The 22370-nt window shown below is 41.5% G+C and overlaps 1 protein-coding gene across 2 annotated transcripts in view; it reads right to left on the bottom strand.

The window, feature by feature from the left end:
- LOC122560076 (cadherin-4-like) overlaps window positions 1–22370 on the bottom strand; it is a 668379-nt gene that overhangs the window by 261088 nt on the left and 384921 nt on the right. The window contains exon 3 of one of the 2 annotated variants that reach the window (XM_043710292.1): window positions 7701–7930. In XM_043710292.1, the coding sequence (XP_043566227.1) occupies window positions 7701–7930 (230 nt within the window). Of the gene's footprint in view, window positions 1–3953; window positions 4702–7700; window positions 7931–22370 lie in introns of those variants that run through there. The other variant, XM_043710293.1, reaches the window with a different exon arrangement.

The following is a 22370-nucleotide window of genomic DNA, read 5'->3' as shown; positions in this document are numbered from 1 at the left end:
TAGGGGTAGATTCTTTACTCAGTGAGTCGTGAGTTCATGGAATGCCCTGCCAGTAGCAGTGGTGGACTCTCCCTCTTTATGGGCATTTAAATGGGCATTGGATAGGCATATGGAGGATAGTGGGCTAGTGTAGGTTAGGTGGGCTTGGATCGGCGCAACATCAAGGGCCAAAGGGCCTGTACTGCGCTGTATTTTTCTATGTTCTATGTTCTATGTTCTATGCTTAAACATTAAACATTCCTGGCAGCATCTGCGGAGAGAGAAACCACTGGTCCTGCCAGACGTCATGAGTTTCTCCAGCATTCTGTATGTTTGTTTCAAATTTCCAGCATCCACTAAAATTTGCCTTTAAATATTAAACAAGCTCCATTTAAATCTATTGACCTAATCAATTTTATGTATCACCTGCAAATCTAAATTTGGACAAGAAATGCCTAAAATTACCAGCAAAACCAAAATAGCATTAAATATTTGAACACAGGCTGATTGTCCCCAGAGTCTATTGAAGTACCGTTTTAATTCATGTTTCACGGAGGGTTAGTCTCTGCAAAACCTAATGAATCTTCTCATGTGATCATCCCAAACTGGCCTCATCAACTACCTACCCTGCCCCTATGGTGCCCTTCTTATTGGATTCTAGCCCAACTGCCTTACTGGAAGTAAATGGCACTGTTAGGGTGTCCTGGGATATACCAGCATCTCTGGCATCGGCACCACATTTAAAATACTGTTGCACACCCAGTCCAAGTGCTTGCAGTCTGGAGTCACCCTGCATGGTTGCAGATATTCATTCTGGGTATGGTGGAGAAGGGGAAACTGGCACACTACTTTGTGGAGGGAACTTGAAGATGTTGGTGGATGGGATGCTCTAGAAGAGGGATGTCTGCTTCCGACAGGAGCGGCAGAGGAACTCACAACATCAGACCCTGTCAGCCTGGCACCCAGGCCAGTGCAATGTCCATGGTCTAGAGGAAAGCCCAGTAATGCAAGAAAGAAGGTCAATCTTTCTATTCTTCCTGGCTACGTGCCACCATCTTCTCTCTGCTACTTAACACACACTCAATCTCTTGCTACTGTACCTAACTCCCAAAGTTTGTGCTCTACCACTCAACACTATCGCTTGCATCACCTTTCTATTGGCTTTCAAACATCCAATTCCCCCACTATTACCCCTGCATGCACTCTGCATTGCCTGCTCATTCACTTGTCATCAATTACCCCCACCACTGTATCAGTGCTAACAGCTGTGCTACCAGACTTTGTTATACTCAATCCCTCCTCCTCTACATTACAGGAGAATAGGTGTTGAAAAGGGCCAAATGAGCTCACGAAAAGTGGTGGGATGCCAGATATTTGTCTCCTTAAGAGGAGAAGACTTTGGCCCTATCCGGTAAAGACCAGTACCATTCCTATGGGAAAGCAGAAATCACCATATCCCAGCAACAAAGGAAATAGTATTGCTCATTGTTGTGCTACTCTCCCATGATCCCCATTGTGCATATATATTGTTAGCATGTCACAACTTTTACCCCTTGGTCACAACGCATTCTCTCTTTTGTTTCCTGCAGGGACCAACAGGATGTCCATGGTCTCCTCAGTCTTGAGTGTTTTCCTCCACATCCGAGGGACAGCAGACAGATCTTCAGCAGAAACATCAGTAAGGCTGCCTCCTGCACCTCCCGACTGCTTAAGTACTGAGACCAAAATGGATATTTTATCAAAAGGGTTGGGATCCTTCTGCATCAGGCAGGAGTGTGTCTGGTTGCCCTTTTGGTTGGTTGATGCCATGCAGAGCCAGATTTAGCAGGCTCAGTGCCTGCTGGATATGCAGACAGATCTGTGCTCCATCACTCTTGCCATTGTTGCCCATGACGACAAATTCAACTTGCTCCAGTTGTTCCTTCCTCACAAGGAGACAAGAAGGCACTAATAAGCAAGATCACGCATTCAGAGAACCGCTGGAGACCAGGCACTTGAGGACCAAATACTGTTGGCAATTAGGGACTTCAGGTACAAGAGCAGCAGACACTGGACAACCTGACACAAAAGGACTGCATCAATACAGTTGGCACCCTGCTGCCTTTGGTATACAAGCACCTTGGTGCCCCTATGAATAGGTGGGAGGCTGCCATGGAGAGCCAGGTCCCGCAGTTTCAGAGTCAGCTGTATATACACACAAACTAGCACTCCATCCACTAACCACTGGTGCTCAGGGCAAAGACAGTAGTCGCCCAGAGGAGCAGAATCCACACAGAGACCACTTAACAGTCTCCTCTCAGGTCCCTCCAGTGATGGTCTCAGCTTCCGCCTCTACTCTGCCTGCCCACCTCAGCCCTGTGCAAGGTCAAACCCAGGAAGACACTTCTCAGGCAGGGCACACTCAGCATGTCACAAACACACCCAGCTTGCCCAACAAAGCCTCCAATGTCAACAGGTTCCACTGTAGGTCCAGCTCCCTCCATCTTGGCTACATGGCCTGGAACTACACCAAGACATAGTGGGAAGGTAAGAATGAAGACAACCTTTTGAGGGCACCTAAATGGGTGACACCTAAATGTAAACAGGTTTTCACCTTTGTAAATATATGTTCAGTTTTCACCACTGCAGATAAGACTTTTATGTAGTAATTATTGAAACATTGAAAGTATACAGCCCATCCATCCTTAGCGCTATACAATATTCCATGCCCACGTTGTAAGCGAGTAGCTTCTGCACAATGTTTTTGGAATGGGTAAATGGCAGATGGCTGTTACTTTCAACTGGGTTAATCTCTCGAGGCTTAAAAACATTGCGATTGTAAAACAGATATCAATGGAATTCAGTTATTAACTTGCACAATATGGTCAGGGTTGTTGGGTCGAGGTTTTGAAGAAATACACTTGGCTAATAAGAAATATGCAGCATGCGGTGCTCGGAGACATCTTTGAGCTCCATTGTGTGGGTTCCTGTTGAATGGTGTTGCATTTTGAGGAGTCTAACATCATCCAAACTTAAGACCCTCCCTTACAGAATGAAACATGTACATCACCCATTCTGGCTATGGGTCACAGCCATTTTCATCTCCATTATGCACTTGTTTATTTTAAGAGTGCAATGGAAGACAACAGCAGTCACTCTTTGAACATTCTCCGACTCAATCTCTTCATCCTTGTGAACCTGCATCCTCGTAACCCCATTGGCTTCTTCAGGTGCCCATTCTATCAGTATATCTAAGTCTTAATCTCCCCACATTACCTCCCCCCAACCCCCTCCACCCCTTCGAGCCAGATCAAGTAAGGAATGCCAGGTCTGGAAGTGCACTGTCCCCCATGGAAGCCAGGGTGTTGCTTACCATCAATGAACTAGGTCAAAATCTTGGAATTCCCTCCTTCATGGCATTGTGAGTCAACTCTCAGTAGGTGAACTGCAGTTGTTCAAGAATGCAGCTCACCACCACCTTCTCAAGGACAACTAGGGATGGGCAATATATGCTAGCCAGCCAGCGACGCCCACATCTCACAAATGAATAAAAACATCACACCAACTCCCACATGACTGCTTTCCCTCCCAGGCTCCATCATCTCCCCCACTTTTATATTGAGTTGCCCCCTTTCAATGTTATCATCTCCTCTGCATTCCAGCATTCCCACTCCAGTTTCCAACATTAACTTCCCTAACTTGCTTCCGACAGCAGCAGCCCCTGGAAACACATTCTTGACTTTTCGTGGATGGACCCCTCCCAGGGCTATATCTTATTCACCCCCTTGAATGACTTAGCTGGACAGCCCTGAAAAATGAGACATCAACACACCCTGACTGACATCTGTACAGGTCCTTAACTGTCTTCAAACATGCCCCCAGACTGGTAGCACTGGAGACCCTACTGGTATACAGAGGTATGAACTACCTGCTCCTGACCAGCCCCAGATTGAACTCAAGCTGCTGGACTTCTGTGTAAACTTTCTATGACTTACCGTGCCTGGATTGCTTGGGCTACCTCCCTGGACTTCACTGAGCATGACTCCCCTTAGACTTTGACACTTGACAGTCTGCTTGCAGCACTCACAGTGCATTTATTGTGTATGCAGCTGGCACATGGTGCAGATGTCAGATTGATTTATTGTTGTGTCACACAGCAACATACCCACCTCTTTGACTGATGATAGCCGACCAGCATGACTGACTGGCTGGCTTTACTTCTGCACTGAATGGCAAGGCATGACAGAAGTACAGTGGGTCTTTAAAGTATGGCTGAGGGGGCAAAGGGTTTAAACACAAGGCAAGGCAGGGATGTTGTAAGCATGCAGATCGGTGCAAGCTGAAGGATGGCTAAGACAGCAAGGAAGCAGCCCTAAGCTGCAACCTGATCCAATCTGTAAGGTGGATGTCTGCCCCTCCTCATACAATGTGAATGTTAGATGCACCGTGGCAGTGCAGAGTAGATTGTAAATGGATTGGAGATGAGCCATCAAGATGTGGAGAGTCTGACATGGATGTGGTGTATGTGGTTGCTGCCCATGCAGCATGTCCTGAGATGGGGTGTCCTGTGCTCAAGATGGAAGCATGAAGGAAAAGCAGCTACCTGAATTCCAAGCACCTAGCTTCTATCCTGTGGGCAGCAGAATTGCAGAATGCAGACCAATGAGTGAAATAACAAGTGATAATTTCGGTGAATAGACCTCCCACCATGCATTAGCAAGAATCTCATTCAACATCCAAAGTTTAGTTAGAAAACGCGTCTTGTCAGTGTCGACATTAAAGGATCACCTAATCACAATCACCTGATGAAGGAGCGTCGCTCCGAAAGCTAGTGTGCTTCCAATTAAACCTGTTGAACTATAACCTGGTGTTGTGTGATTTTTGACATTAAAGAAGACCTTACTTGACTTCTCATGTGATTTTCCAAACTTTCTAACCACAGCTCACATCGTTCAGAGTTTGCAATGGTTTTAAAGGTGATCTTTTAAGATAGCAAAACTACTCAATGAAAGTGAATACTATTTGATTTTCAAAAAGGAGGATAAAATATGTAAATGTGGATAAGGTTAAGGTAATTTGTCTCTGAATGCAACACTTTCTTTACATTTTTGTGACCAAGAAACAATTGCAATGCCATGTACAACCCATTTCAGAAGGAACTTAAATAATATGGTGTCTTCTGGTGTTATGATTGCAGCTAATGTTAAAACTAAACCAGTCAGATCCCAGATAATGGATAGGAGACAGTAATGACTGCAGATGCTGGGAATCGGTGGCACAGTGGTTAGCACTGCTGCCTCACAATTCCCACCTCGGGCAACTGTCTGTGTGGAGTTTGCACATTCTCCCCGTGTCTGCGTGGGCTTCCTTCGGGTGCTCCGGTTTCCTGCCACAGTCACAAAGATGTGCAGGTTAGATGAATTGGCCATGCTAAATTGCCCATAGTGTTAGGTGTGGGTGGATTGCTCTTCAGAGGGTCGGTGTGGACTTGTTGGGCCAAAGGGCCTGTCTCCACACTATATGTAATCTAATCTAATCAAAGTGAAGCTGGAAGAGCACTGCAGGGCAGACAGCACCCAAGGATCAGGAGAATCAATGTTTTGAGCCCAAATCCCAGACAGTACCTGACTCGATAGATCACACTTGGATTTGCTTTGATTTAATCAAAGTGATGTCTTATTGAACATAATCATGCAATATCACAAATTTTGTTCTAGCAGTAAAAACAGAAGTTTATCAACAAAAAAAGAATATAAAATAAAATAAATCACAACATGTACTTATAACACCACTTCAAAGATGTTTTTAAATACATAGTAAAAGTACAATCTCATTAAACACAAAATACACATTCATAAATTGTTAGGAAAAAGAAGCAGAACTTTGTATACCACTTAAAACATCACTCATACAATATTCATACTCGAGTCCCTATCTCTAACATACTGGTAGATTTAAGACACTTGTGACTTCAACGTTGAGACTGGAACTGCTGATAGCTTCTTCCTTGAGATCTTATATGACTGAGTATAAAATTTATTCTGCTTCTTTAGGGTGTTATACCAATATTTGTGGTTTTAGGCTAACACTAACTCTTCACTCTAGGGCAACATAATTCACTATGTATTCCTCACTTCTCAGGAACACTGAACTGTATAGTCATCTTATTTCTAAGAGCTCCACAGACAGCACAAATCTCAAAGTAGAACTGAAAACAAAACTGTCCTCTCAAGGTTATGGGTGTTTTCCTTAAGCTTAAAATGTCAAGTTTCAGAAGGTTCTAACAAATCTGGAGGCCCCATTATTTACCTTGCTGGGTCACAAAACTATCTAAGATAAACAAATCCATTAGTCACATGTACACATGCCCATTTAACCTCAAGCCAGACTTCAAAGGCAGTTTTAACAGAAATCACCACGGCAACAGAATTACTTACAAGTTAATAATTAACTTCAGGTACAGATAAAACCAACAGGTTACTAACCCCAAAAAACAAGAAACCCAAACATCACAATGAATTATATAAGAATCTCACAGTGTACATCACTCTTGAGAATGTAGACAAACTCAATCAACACGTGCCAAATTCTGGGCATTATGATGTGTGTTAGGGAAGAGATATAAAAGCTGAGATATCACCAGTAGTTTTTGCCCTGAGTGTCTGCTTTGAAGGCAGTTTTTTTAAACACAGTATCCTTCTGTTGATTTCATCAGAAGTTGACATCTGCTTTTTTCAGCACAGACCTTGCAAAGATTCTGCAATCGTCCAAATGTCTTTAATGTGCATAAAAGTTCCTGTTGACAAGCACTCTTTAAATAGGAGTTTGTACTCCATGTATTGTTTTCAACTAATTCCTGGGAAACTATTGTACAATTTACCAATACAAAACTCACTTCAAATAGAGAAAGAGAACAAAATCCTGTTTAACTTTTAGACATAAAAGGTCTACACAATTCTCAATTCCTTCATGTTTTCCAACAGTGGGCTCATTCTGTTTCTGAGAGTTTTCAAGATTCCATACTGAATCGATACTGTCTGAATTTTTACACAGCAATGCTGGATGCTTACTGTAAGTAAATTTCAAGCTATGTGTTTTTATAGCTATATGTATATCTGCTTTCTACCTGATGTTAGGTGCACATGAATGTGGTGGATAGAACCAGGAAATTGAAAATCAAAATAAGATTGCTTTAAAGCAGCTGATGATCAGATTTCATTTGCAAACGCCACCACAAAAGCAAAGCATTGCCCCTCTGAAGGTCCTTGGTCAGCTTAACTGAATTCAGTGTGCATACAACAGACAGAACATTTAATGCTTTGAATTCCAACCACAAAACAAAAAAAGGAACCATGAAAGACAAATATGAAACCGAAGAGCTCAAAGCTTGCTTTAGCTTACCATCATCTTTCAGCATTTGAAGGACAAATAAATGTGAGATATCACAATATTAAATTAATTGGGTATTGCCTTTTAAAATAATTCCCTAAACTGGAAAACCAATGTGCACAAAATACCACCTAGCATTCACCTTCCACTACACTCAGCAAAAACACAGCTCTGCCAGCTGGTAAAGATCTCCTAACAGCTAACCTGCCTTTAATATCAGTCAGCCTCTAGCCGAACTGACATCTGGAAGGTATTATTCAACAGACCATATCAAAAATCATTTACATAATATAACATTGAAGTATTTTAACAGGTTCTTTGAAAATTGCCTTCAGAACAGATGGTATTAATACCTTTTGTATATTGTGCATCGAGTTTCCCTGTGCTTTTACAAGCAGCTTGACCACTGTTTCCCATTTCTCCTGGGCCCTGGCATCCTGTGCAGTTACTGCAAACTTTACTTGCTTTGAGGGGATCTGCATTGAGTGGGCTGCATACAAGGTGCCATCTGTCCCCACCTTGAAGTCAGGGTCACTGCTTTCGAGCTGAATTCCCTGATTCCCAGCACAGTCATCAAATTTCACTGGAAAAGAGATGGGAAGAAAAAAGAACAGATAAATGTGATGTGATGGGCGCCCAACAAGACAGACAATCAAACAGAACTTGGTCACATTTAATTTCAAGCAGTATGTTTTCAATCTTCAAATCTGATCTGACAGCCTTTAGTGAAGTACACTCAATCTTTCAGGAAAACTGTTGCATTTTATCTCTGTCCCCAAAGAACTTGGGCTAGGAGTTTCCTTAAAAGAATACATTCACTATGGGTGTCATCAGTTTGTGGAAATAGCCATTCCTCATGTTTCACCTGCAAAGAGTGCTGAATGTGTTTCTTAGTTCCCAGTTCCTTTTGTCTTCACATTCTTATTTAAGTGTGTGAACTACATGAAAGAAATCTCCCAGTCAGTAAGGGAAGCTGCTTCCCTTTGCTGGTTAAAAGTTCTATTACAAAAGATGAATGAATGCGACAAAGGATGCATCACTATCCTGAAATTAATTAAACCTGATATGTTAAATACACTTAGGAAGGAGTGTAACAAATCCATTTTTAATCAGGCATATAGCTACAGACACCACACATCGTACCTTCAATGTAAAGTAACATCAGAATTACCAGGGCTCTCATCTTCAATTGACTCTTTTGGATTAACATTACAATATCTTTACTTATCGTGTGATTGAATGAGAATCTTAAATGCAGCCTTATCTCTTAAATAGTTCGGTTTTAACCATTTTCTACTGATTTGGTAGACAAAGCCATAGGAAGCAACCGAATAAGAAACATAAGACGTAGCCTCTGACCGATGAAATAAAGTGACCTACAGTCACTGTTGTTGTAGTGAAGGGCTATTGCTTTCTGGACACTGACAGATTTACATCAGTGAAACAGTCACTGATATAGGGAGATTACAGTCAGCGCTGTGCCAGCATAGAGTAAAGATTGGCTGAAATTTAACATAATGCATTCAAGTTGCCAATTTTGGAATGTTGTGGAATAAAAACAGAAATTACAGGAGAAGCTCAGCAGTTCTAGCAGCATCTCTGGAAAGAAAGCAAAGTTAACATTTTGAATCCAGTGGCCTTTCTTCTAATGACGAATCATTGGACTTGAAATGTTAATCTGCTTTCTCCCCACAGATGCTGCCAGACCTGCTGAGTTTCTCCAGCAACTTTGGTTTGATTCAGATTTCCAGCATTCACAGTTATTTGCTTTGTTCTGTCATTTTGTGGTCGCACTTTGATCACTTTTGTAAACTTCTGACCAACATTTCTGAGAATTGACCACATAATATTCGAGTGTTTCATATCGAGCTAAAGATTATGATGTGTAGACTCATGATCAATTTAAAGTGTTCGCCCTCCCAAATCTGCTCAGCCTTTTGCTATCTACAGAACAACCTCAATTATCTGAACGAGACAGGCAGGGAATATTTTGTTTGGATAACTGATTGCTCCGATAACGGATAACATTTTTATGGGACCTTGAGATCTTGTGCTGATACTCCGAAATTCAGATGATTGACATTCGGACAACTGAGGTTGTTCTGTACACATATGCTATCCTATTCTTTCATGGTTCCCCATGGGAGACTGGTTAGCAAAGTTAGATCTTATGGAATGCAGGGAGAACTAACCATTTGGATACAGAACTGGTTCAAAGGTAGAAGACAGAGGGTTGTGGTGGAGGGTTGTTTTTCAGACTGGAGGCCTGTGACCAGTAGAGTGCCACATGGATCGGTGTTGGGTCCACTACTTTGCATCATTTCTATAAATGATTTGCAAATGAGCATAAGAGGTATAGTTAGTAAGTTTGCAGATGACATCAAAACTGGAGGTGTAGTATACAGCGAAGAAGGTTACTTCAGATTACAACAGGATCTTGATCAGATGGGCCAATGGGCTGAGAAGTAGCTGATGGAGTTTAATTCAGATAAATGTGAAGTGCTGCATTTTGGAAAATTAAATCAGAGCCGGGCTTATACACTTAATGGTACTGCCCTAGGGAGTGTTGCTGAATCAACAGACCTTGGAGTGCAGGTTCATAGCTCCTTGAAAGTAGAGTCTCAGGTCAATAGGATAGTGAAGAAGGTGTCTGGTATGCTTTCCTTTATTGGGTAGAGTATTGACTATAGGAGTTGGGAAGTCATGTTGTTGTACAGAATATTGGTTTGGTCACTTTTGGAATATGGTCCAATTCTGGTCTCTTTCCTACTGGCAGGATGTTGTGAAACTTGAGAAGGTTCAGAAAAGATTTACAAGCATGTTGTCAGGGTTGGAGGATTTGAGCTACAGAGAGAGGTTGAAGAGGCAAGAGCTGTTTTCCCTGGAGCGTCGGAGGCTGACCTTATAGAGATCTATAAAATCATGGAGAGCATGGATAGGATAAATAGATACTCTTCCCTGGGTTCAGGGGAATCCAGAACTAGAGGGCATAGGTTTAGAGTGAGAGGGGAAAGATATAAAAGAGACCTAAGGGGCAACCTTTTCACGCAGAGTGGAGAACGCACATGGAATTAGCTGCCAGAGGAAGTGGTGGAGGCTAGACCAATTGCAACATTTAAAAGACATCGAGATGGGTACTTGAATAGGAATGGTTTGGCGGGATATGGGCCGGGTGCTGGCAGGTGTGACTAGATTGGACTGGGATATCTGGTTGGCATGGACAAGTTGGACCGAAGGGTCTGTTTCCGTGCTGTACATCTCTATGGCTCTGTGTGTCCCAAACTTTTCTTTCAAACTCTGTTCATCCTAATTCACTTCCTTTCAACATGACAAGAGCCACTCTGATGATAAAGTTCTGACCCTGCATGCTCACCTCCGAATTTTTAAAAAAATGGGCATCCAAAGGTACAGTATATAGCCAATTTTAACAGTTCTTCTGAAAACGCTGCCTTCGTCATTCACTATTATAATGTTTGTTTTCTGAGATTTTGCTGCAACTATGCATGCTCCTGGGTGTCAGTAAATCTCAAACATAGAACATAGAACAATGGGTTTAGATTTGCTCGCTGAGCTGTAGGTTTGATATCCAAACGTTTCATTACCTGGCTAGGTAACATCATCAGTGGCGACCTCCAAGTGAAGCAAAGCTGTTGTCTCCTGCTTTCTATTTATATGTTTATTCTGGATGAGGTTCCGAGGGTTTGTGGTGATGTCATTTCCTGTTCGTTTTCTGAGGGGTTGATAGATGGTATCTAGATCTACATGTTTGTTTATGGCGTTGTGATTGGAGTGCCAGGCCTCTAGGAATTCTCTGGCAAATCTTTGCTTAGCCTGTCCCAGGATAGATGTGTTGTCCCAGTCAAAAGTTTTATTTCCTCCGTGTGTAGGGCTATGAGGGAGAGAGGGTTGTGTCTTTTTGTGGCTAGCTGATGTCCGTGTATCCTGGTGGCTAAGTTTCTTCCTGTTTGTCCTACGTAGTGTTTCTGGCAGTCCTTGCATGGAATTTTGTTGACGATGTTGGTTTTATCCATGGGATGTACTGGGTCTTTTAAGTTTGTTAGCTTTCGTTTGAGTGTTTTGGTGGGTTTGTGTGCTACTAGGATTCCAAGCGGTCTTAGTAGTCTGGCTGTCACTTCTGAAACTTCTTTGATGTATGGTAAGGTGGTTAGGGTTTCTGGCTGTGTTTGGTCTGCTTGTCGTGGTTTGTTCTTGAGGAATCTGCGGACTGTATTTTTTGAATATCTGTTCTTCTTGAATACGTTGTATAGGTGATTCTCCTCTGTTTTCCGAAGTTCATCTGTGCTGCAGTGTGATGTGGCTCGTTGGAATAGTGTTTTGATACAGCTTTGTTTGTGTGTGTTGGGATGGTTGCTGGTGTAGTTAAGCATTTGGTCAGTGTTTGTCGGTTTTCCGTATACGCAGGTTTGTACTTCTCCGTTGTCCATTCTTTCGACTGTGACATCCAGGAATGCGAGTTTGTTGTCGGTTTCTTCCTCCTCGGTGAACTTTATGCCTGCGAGGATGTTGTTGATGATGTTAAATGTCTCTTCTATCTTGTTTCGTTTTGTGATGACAAAGGTGTCATCTACGTAGAACAATACAGCGCAGAACAGGCCCTTCGGCCCTCAATGTTATGCCGACCTGTGAACTATTCTCAGCTCGTCCCCCTACACTATCCCAAAATCATCCATGTGCTTACCTAAGGGTTGTTTAAATCTCCCTAATGTGGCTGAGTTAACTACATTGGCAGGTAGAGCATTCCATACCCTTACCACTCTCTGCGTAAAGAACCTGCCTCTGACATCTGTCTTAAATCTATCACCCCTCAATTTGTAGTTGTGCCCTCTCGTACAAGCTGACATCATCATCCTAGGAAAAAGTATTTCACTGTCTACCCTATCTAATCCTCTGATCATCTTGTATGTCTCTATCAAATTCCCCCCCCTGAGCCTCCTTCTTTCCAATGAGAACAGACCGAAGTCTCTCAGCCTTTCCCCATAAGATCTTTCCTCCAGACCAGGCAACATCTGGTAAATCTCCTCTGCACCTTTTCCAATGCTTCCACACCCTTCCTGTAATGGGGCGACCAGGACTGTACACAATATTCCAAGTGCAGCTGCACCAGCATTTTGTAGAGTTGCAGCATGATATTGCGGTTCCGGAACTCAATCCCTCTACCAATGAAACCTAACACACCGTATGCCTTCTTCACAGCACTATCCATCTGGGTGGCAACTTTCAGGGATCTATGCACATAGACTCCAAGATCCCTCTGCACATCCACGCTACTAAGAATCTTTCCATTGACCCAGTACTCTGCCTTCCTGTTGTTCTTCCCAAAGTGCATCACCTCACATTTAGTTGCATTGAATGCCATTTGCCACCTCTCAGCCCAATTCTGCAGTTTATCCAAGTGATACATCTAGCCACCTCCTAATTTCCAATTCATGTTGGGAAGATCAGGATAGAAGTGGGCAAGCAGGAGACTCCTATAAGATCTTCCCTCCAGACCAGGCAACATCCTGGTAAATCTCCTCTGCACCTTTTCCAATGCTTCCACATCCTTCCTGTAATGGGGCGACCAGAACTGTACACAATATTCTATACATCCACTTAATGGTGACTGAAGTAGACAAGGGGAGTGTGAGCAGTGAGGGCCAGGACAGCCTCTGCATTTTCAGAATCATTGCTGTGGGATCATGCTGGAAGTTGTTCCAGTTCATTGGTGTATTCCTCACCCCTGACAGTGGTCACAGGTGGCCCACACTGCTGACCAGGAGCAGCACGATTGGAATTGGCCAACAATGTCAGCAGCAGAGCAATGGGTGCAGTGTTCAAAATGCTTCACCCTGGTCTCATAGGGTGATTGATGACAGTGACATAGATGGTGTGCCTCATTGACAACAGGGTGTCCCTTCAAATGTAAAAGGTCTCCATCTGCAGCAAAGTGGAAATGAGGTTTTCTCCAGGACATGGTGAAAAAAGACTCAATCTCTTCTGGGTCAAGGGATGCATGACTGCTGTCTTTGCAGGCCTGTCATCTCATTATTTCACTTAACAGAAATGCTCCAAGTAATTTCCCTTTTCTCTGTTCTCTCATGTCTTGAACAGAGGACAAGCAGTTGCGAACAAAAGCCGAAGTTGCTGGAAAAGCTCAGTAGGTCTGGCAGCATTTATGGAGAGAAATCAGAGTTACCGGTAGAATCTGGTGACCTTCCTTAGAATGGGCCCCAGTTCTGAGGAAGGGTTACTCGACCTGAAATGTTAACTCTGCATTCTCTCCACAGATGCTGCCAGATCTGCTGAGCTTTTTCAGCATTTTCTGTTTTTGTTTCTGATTTACAGCATCTGCAGTTCTTTCAGTTTTTACCAGCAGCTGCTATATGGGGAACAAATAGCTGACGAATCCAAGGATAAAAACACCTCCGAAGCTCCATTTTGATAAATTACATGTGTGAAAGCTTGCATCTCAGTGTATTTGAACATCCATTGCTTCCGCTTCCAACGTCAAGCCTTTCATTTTAGTTTAACATCCCCCTATAAAGTCCAAACCTTTCACCTGCTAAATATTGCTCTGATACCTGGAAAGTTTGCTCAAAATAAAACTCTCGCAATTTGATGGGATTGAGGGAAAGTTTATCATTTGAAGGGCAGTCTTGCTTTCTCCCCTTCAGCCTGCAAGTTTTCCATCTCAAGGTCTCAATTGATACTACTGTGGCCATTATGCCCCTAAACTTCCTCTAGTGTTTCATCTAGATCCAAATGTGTCAACCAATACTGACTTGGTCATCCTTACACTTGTTTTGAAATCAGGAATAGTTGCATCATCTTCTACTCCTTTTTTTTTCTTTCCTGGAACTTCCAAACCTGAAAACTATTTATTATTTTCAGCTTTTCTTTGCTCCTACAAACTTCAGACTTTTAAAATGTAAAACTTCATACTGTACAATCACAATTAGTGAAACACTATCCCAACATGAATGCCCCTATGTAAGGATTCCAGCCATCATGTCTAACCTTACACTCACTGGTCATTTCTGGGTTCAGAACGGTGTCTCAAAGTATAAGCCTTGGTATGAAAGTACTAACATTATTGCACCAACTGAATTCACCCATATCAATGCCTCTGACATGATTGCTTGGGAAAGTGCACAAAATAATGGCATTATTTCATATTGTCATCTAGCTGAATTTAACTTAAGGATTGATCCATCTGAAAAAGGACAGGAAAAGGTCACCTATTCCATAAACAGGCCTATTCAGATTTACCATAGTGCTGTACTTTCACAAGATCAACAGTATTACAAGCCGATCCAGAAATTAGTGGAAAAATTATAAGCTTTTCAGCACACTGTAATGGCACTACAAATTCGCAGCCAGAATTCCCCCATTTAAAGAGGATTTTACAGCCTGAGACAGCTATTTAGAGCAATGTAAGCTTAGTGTAGGTTTGATACATGCAACTCTTTTACACATTAATGGATCACCCTGTGTCAGTCCAGTTTTCTCCTTGAGCTCTGTATTTCTTCTCTCTTTCTCCTGATATTTTTCTTTACTTCCAATGTCATGTCTTCCCCGCTGCCTGAATTTCCCTTTTCATGAGAACTCAATGAACTCTTTACAGAGGAAACATTATTTGTGACTCTGTCCCTGCTTTTTCTGCTCTCTATCCCACTTGAGGGGTAGGGTTTAATGAAAATGTGAATCATCCTTTGTGGCATTCCATTATATAATTGTAACACCGATAGTTATGTGATAGGGTTCTGCTAGAACATTGAAATTACTGCAGTTCAGAGTTTGGACCATCATGTATATGCTCCCAATAAATGTTGTTTAAAATAAATATGGAAGTCAAGCTTGAGCTTGTATGAAAAACAGAAAAACCCATACTAAAACATCCTCCATCCCCTATATCTTTCTCCAACATCTCTTACCATGAACTTGTCTGGATTTGACTAATCTTTGATCTGTCAACTTTTTCTAACCTCTCTTCCCCTCGCCAATATCGCCAACAATTCTCAGCACTACTACATGCTGGTTGTCCTCCCTCAAATGTTATAGCAGCACGGATAAATTGCTGTCACCGGCAGTTCTCAAAAATCCATGCAATTGTTTTGCTCACAGTCACTTGGTTTTGGTGCATTTCTTTATTCTGAAATTAAAGAAGGAGTTAAAAAATACTTCACTTCTGCATCAGTTCCCTCATTGTACTGCTTAACAATGGCACATGTTTGACACTTTCTATCCATCACCAAACTAAAGCTAAATTTGAAGTAACAGTGGAGGCATTGGTCAGAATGACAGGAGAGTGGAGCTAAGCCATAACGTATCAGCATTCCCCTTTAATAAAGTTTTCATAGATAGAATCCCCTAAGTGTGGAAACAAGCAATTCGGCCTAACAAGTGCACACTGATTCTCCAAACAGCATTCCACCCAGACTCATGCCTCTACCCTATCCCTGTAACCCTGCATTTCCAATGTCTAATTCACCTAATGTACACTTCCCTGAACACTGTGGGCAATTTCGTATTGGCAATCCACCTAACCTGCACATCTTTGGACTGTGGGAGAAAACCAGAGCACCCGGAGAAAACCCATAGGGAGGATGTGCAAATGCCACACAGTCACCCGAGGGTGGAATCAAACCCAGGTCACTGGTGCTGACAGTCAGCAGTGTTAACTACTGAGCTAATGTATTCATCTGTTCTCAAACCATTCCATAATATTAATAATTGGGTGTTTTACCACTTTACAACTGCAAATGTACTTAGAAAGGCATATGGATACTTGCCTTAACTAGCCGAGGCACAGAATTTAAAATCAGGTTTTGTAAGAACCATATAAAAGGTTGGTTAGCCCACAACTAGAGTATTGTACAGTTCTGGAATCCACATTATAGGAAGGATGTGATTGCATTAGAGAGGATGCAGAGCGGATTTCTATTATGTTATTTGGGCTGGAGAGTTTTAGTTATGAAGAGCCATTGGATAGACTGGGATTGTTTTCCTTGGAGCAGAGGAGACTGTCTGGGGACATGATCAGGAGGTATAAAACTATGAGAAGCATAGACAGGAAGAAACCTTTCCTCTCGATTTATTTATTTATTGTCATGTGCATTTTGTTACAAAATAGTGAAAAAATGTTGTATAGTGTCACTACTCTCTGGCACCATCTTAAAATACAGAAAAATAAACTAAAATATAGTATATAAAGGCAGAAGCATAAATAAATAAACAAACAAACAAAGTGTTCAATAGGGTGAAAGGACCAAGAGACTGGGGCATAGATTAAAGTTAAGGAGGTTGAGAGGGGTTGCAAGGAAAAAAAGTGTTTTCACTATGGACCAAGTGTTTGAAAATGGGATTAAAAGAGATGGGTATTGTTTTTGACCAGCACTGACTCGATGGGCCAAACAGCCTTTTTCTGTGCTGTGCATTTCTATGAATCTATGATGTTTCAAAGTAATCAGCTAAATCTAATGCATAGTGAGACATTTCTGGGTGATGCAATACTGCATTATAACAGTGGAACACTCACTTTCTCACTGGCAATAGCTGCAGGTATCCATACATTCCAACATCAGGGATATAAACAGGGTAGAGTTCCTATCAATATCTTTGACCAACAGCAATTGAGTACAGATTGCATTTTGCCAAACCTCTATTGAAGTGTTTCTTTTTGCTTGTGGCACAGAACACACTCCAAAATAATTCTAATATGCATATTCATTAGGATGTACTGAACATTTAAATTTAAATAAGCTTGCCTTCTCTTTTCAGTCTACCAGTTTTCCTGAAGATTGTCCTCAAACTTAATGTTTAATATTGGATTGATCCTGCAGAATGCATTTTTGTATTGACTCTCAGCATTCTGAAAATGGATAAAACATGTTGACCACCAAACTGCAAATGCAGAGATTTTATTTATTGGCAATGAAATAGTATTTGTGTGAAAAAGGCTTTAAAATTAAACACTACTGTTTTGTTAATTTAACATGTCAACAAAGAGACTACCAGCCTTGCTATTTTGGCTGAGTGCTTCTTTCAAAACCGACCCAATGACCTTGGACTGCTGTGTACTGACTTCCAATTACCTTCCTGTGAGCACTGCAGCGCCCTTGATGCATGTGCAAAGGAAGAAGAATTTAGAGAAGAAAAGTAACATTTTTATGTGATAAAGACAGGCCATGTAGCAGGAGAAGAAAAGCCCTTTTTATAACCTATTCTATCCTTGGTGATGCTGAGGAATTTATTTTGAAAAATAGCTTTTCACAAAGTTGATATCAATGGCTGAATAGGAAATGTCCTTGTCCAATATTGATTAAGTTTAGACCATAATTTATCCATCTCACAATGGTAAAACGTCATTTATCTTGCCTACAATCAGCTTTCCATCAGTGTTATTTTGGCATTTAGGCATTAAAAAATGCCCGCTGCTATATCTAATTCAGAAATCACATGTATAAAAATCACTCCGACCTCAAGTTTTCCTATGGTTCATGTTTACTGCTGATTTAATCCTATAAAGAATGTGAAAAACATTTCCCACAAGAGATTTCCAAATTTTAAACTTAATTTTTTAAAAGCTAAATTGTACAAGTTGTTTTTCTTCTGTCTGCTTGTAAAGATCTTCCCTACTGCAGGAAACCACACACTGTACATCAGAAAATGCTTTATTGTTCACTTGAAAAACAAGCCTTTCTTTCAAACGGTATTTGAATATTCAGATAATCGCCTACACATCATTTTAATGTATTCCAAATCTGGTCCAGAACAAGAAGGCAAGCAAAAAGATATGTGGTGACCATGTTGAATGCACTGCACAAACTAGGTGATTCAAGCAGAAAAGGAATGTTTCTGTCAATTTATATGTACCTTCTTTTTGATGGAAATTTTACCCCCATTTTGAGATTCTATGTATGATTGGTTACTTCAACGATGTGGACTTCCCCACCTCAATATTTTGGTCCGCTTTCTACCAGGGTGATCTTGAGTAGAAACAGGGGCATTTGATTTATTTTGGGACGAAGGTAACTTTTCTTTGCCCAGAATTACAGATAGATCCTGCAGACAAGACTTGACTGACAAGAAACTGGCATGCCAACTGATTCATAGAATTGTGCATGAATATGATAAACTACTCAGCTAACCTTGATTCTGAAAAACAAGGATACTCTTATGTCATTGACAGCAATAGTGCTCAATTACAAATATCCACATGTTCTGATTTCATGCTGGAGTTAAAAGGCAATTACATAAAGATCATGATGCTTAGCAAACTTTGAGGATACTGAACAAAAGGAATATAGCAAAAAAATCCCTGAAATTATTCCTAACAGGGGTCATCATCTTCAAGGGAATTTAATAACATAGGAAAATGGCTAATCTTACAGCATTGTGATTTATCATAACTCATTTGAATAAACATAACATGGAAAGGAAGATAATCAAAATTGCTGGTAAAACTCAGATCTGGCAGCATCTGTGGAAAGAAAGCAGAGTTAACATTTCAGGTCCACTAACCCCTCCTCAGCTAAAAGAAAAGTTTGGTATATATACAAAAGTTAGGATGGAAGGAGGGTACTGAGCACATTGTGGGAGAGGAAGGACAAATTATTTCTTCTCATAATACATAGGTGTTGTGACTGACTTTTCATTGGACTTAAAACCGTACCTTTCTACGTTCATCGTTGTTTAAGTACTGAGTCATATTATTTATTTATTCGTAATCATATCCCATTTGACATCCCTTTCTTAAGCCACAGCTATTCTTTTTCTCATGTCCATTGGGTAGCCCAGCATCTTATCGTTGTTTAATGTGAGATTATCATGCAGAACAATACCTTTAAACATTTCAAACTAGTTTGTTTTATTCAACAGCGGCAAAAAGCAGCAGGAAACAAACTAAAAGAAGCTACACTTGTCTTTTTGGAACATATAGGGTCACGTCCCTCTTTGCCTGCTCCAGTTCTGCAGAGCATATATGGTGCATTGTCTGGAGTATACTGCAAGACACCCCAAAACTGATCTGAAAAGTGGAGTCTCAGCATCAGGATGCCTATTGTCTGCGACATCATGGCTTTAGTTGAAAAACAGCATTGTATTCATATTCTGCAAAGGCAGAGATTTATGGAATGAAGTCACCAGCCATGGTTGCAGAGTGTAGCCCTAGACTTCCAGTAAAGATCTGTGTAAAGGATTTGTTTCCTCAAAGACAGCAAGAACATAAGAGCTGAACATGGGCGGCACGGTGGCTAGCACTGCTGCTTCACAGCGCCGGCGACTGACTGTGTGGAGTTTGCACATTCTCCCCGTGTCTGCGTGGGTTTCCTCCGGGTGCTCCAGTTTCCTCCCACAGTCCAAAGATGTGCAGGTCAGGTGAATTGGCCATGCTAAATTGCCCGTAGTGTTAGGTAAAGGGGTAAATGTAGAGGAATGGGTGGGTTGCGCTTCGGCGGGTCAGTGTGGACTTGTTGGGCCGAAGGGCCTGTTTCCCCACTGTAATGTAATCTAATCTAAAGCTCTCAAGGATATAGGCATCATGACAACTCTCAAGGTACGTGGTACAGACAAAGATGTGTGATTGATGAGCTCACATCATTTACATATTGCTGGAAGAAAACACTTTTCTATTGTTGGACCCAACTGCACTATGATATATAGCACTCTTTAGGTCGTGTGGATCTAGACTATATTGCCAAAGTCCACTGCCTGAGCTGCAGCACTGACTTCATCATGGGCAAACGAGATGAAGCTCTGTGATCTTGCACAAAAGGCATTGGTAACAGCCTTGATACCTTCACAGGAGGTAGATGGAGAGATTCCATATCCAGTCCATGTAGATCCTTGGAAGGAACCAATTGCATCAAAGTTCAATTCAACTGACACCTTGATGGTCACTGACATAGGATGGCCAACTACTCTTTACGTTTCAGACTCCACTCCAGCAGCTGGTATAGCTCAATTGCAGCTTCCCGTGATATAAACAGTCAAGCACCAACACTGTATCCCTCACATCTAGACAAATAACATCAAGAACAGACTCCGGGCCTCTAGTGCCTCTTGCACATCCAGAGGGAAAATTTAGTTACAATCTCTTCATGTGGAGGCTGTTTGGCTACAAGTGGAGATTATTTCTTATCCTGGGTTCGCTTCATCCTGCAATATCGCGTTAGCCCATTAAAAGCTAGCAATGGTAGCTAACCAATGAAGAACAGACACAGTTATCTTACCTAACCCTACGATACTGTTCCTCATTTTTGAACCAGCCATTGGATGGAGGTGGTGGACAATGGTGATGGTAAGATCATTCCTAATCTCCTGTCATATTTCTGATTCTCCTTCAATCAACAATCTTTTCTGATTTACAAACTTCAGATGATTGAGGGACAAACTATTCAGCCATCTTTCTATGGAAGGAAGGCCATATATCTTACCGTGCTAATGACACAGAGAGGCAGCACTGTAAATAGTGCAGATGGAAGCACAAAAATTTAGAGATTTTTCTGGATTAATGGAATGGGCAAAAACTGCAACAACAGAATTTTCATCAAGTCAAACGTCTGATCATCCACTACGGATTTTAGAAAAATGGCCAACAATGCCTTTTAAATATTCAAATATTAGAAACAGCAAAGGTCAGAAAATATTGGTGGGGGGGGGGTCCCCTCACATGGATCATTGAAGTATCAAGAAGACAGAAAGAAAATAATAATGTAGGCTGCATTTTTATCATTAGAGTGTAAAAGTGTTTTATTAGAATGCTTTGGGGAATGAGAAACTTCAGCTATGAGTGTAGCTTGAAGAAGTTGTGATTGTTCTCCATGGAGAGAAGGTGGACGAGGAGGAAGGTTTACAAAATCATAAGTGGGTTAGACAGAGTAGATAGGTTAAAGCTGTATCTGCCTGTAAAAGAAACAAGAACATGAGGGCATACTTTGAAAGTGATGTTTAAATGAAGCAAGGGTGAATGGGAGACAAATACCTTTTCACTCAATAAGTTGCTAGAGTATGTACTGCACTGCCTAGAAATGTGGTGTAGGTAGGTTCAATTGAGGCATAGAGACAGCTTTGGGTGATTATTTCGGTAATAATGCTGTACAGGAATATGGAGAAAAAGCAAGAGATTGCTACGAGGTGATAGAGCCAATGCAGACATGATGGGTCAAATGGCCTCCTTCTGTATCATAATGATTCTGTGATTTGAGTTTACTGTGACAGTTCAACTACTGATGGTAACTGTTGTTACAGAACGAAGACAATGCCATTGCTCACAGGATACTGGATTCAAATCTGTATGCCAAGTGCTGCCCACATACCAGGTGTATGCTCAGGGAATAGAATCCCTTCCAAGTGGGATATAATTTCGAATTTACATTTAGGACAGGAGCTATTTGCAGTCTGTGGTTCCATGCACTGTGGAGAAGTCTGCAATCCTTGCAATTCTACATGTTCACCATGTCTGGCCTTGACCACCAGAAGAAAATGAAATGTTGTCAGAAACCTCAGTGATCTCATTGTGGACAGTGAATTGGGAGACATTGGACATATCATTTTCTATTGCCTAAAAGAATCTGGTGTATACAAACTCAAGGCTACAGTCACCTTTTCTACTACTGACATACCATTCTCGCCCTGTTCTTACGTTGCAGTCTGGGCTGCAGTAAATATATACATTGTATCCAGTATGTCATTGGTAAGGTGGAGAGGTTTGATACACTGTGGCTCTTTGCGTCTGAAGTAATTGTTGCTTTGAAACTCTGACTCAATATAATCAGCTGCAGAGGATCTTGCTCCTCTCCTTCCGTGTAACATTCACTCATTCACTTTCTATGTTTAGGACATGGTATTACAAACTACAGCACACATGCTTGGGAAAGTGGCTTGAAATCAGAACCGAGACTTTCAGCATGTGCTACACCACTACACATGGACTTCAGCAACTTCAAACAGCAATATAAATCATCATAACCTTCTACATAAAAAAAACAAAATCAAGCAATAACTAACCTGAAAGTAAAGTT

Source organism: Chiloscyllium plagiosum, chromosome 20 (assembly GCF_004010195.1).
Source record: "Chiloscyllium plagiosum isolate BGI_BamShark_2017 chromosome 20, ASM401019v2, whole genome shotgun sequence".
In the NCBI taxonomy this organism is placed as follows: domain Eukaryota; kingdom Metazoa; phylum Chordata; class Chondrichthyes; order Orectolobiformes; family Hemiscylliidae; genus Chiloscyllium; species Chiloscyllium plagiosum.
The sequence above is the reverse complement of the archived record's forward strand: the minus strand, read 5'-3'. Positions and strand labels throughout refer to the sequence as shown.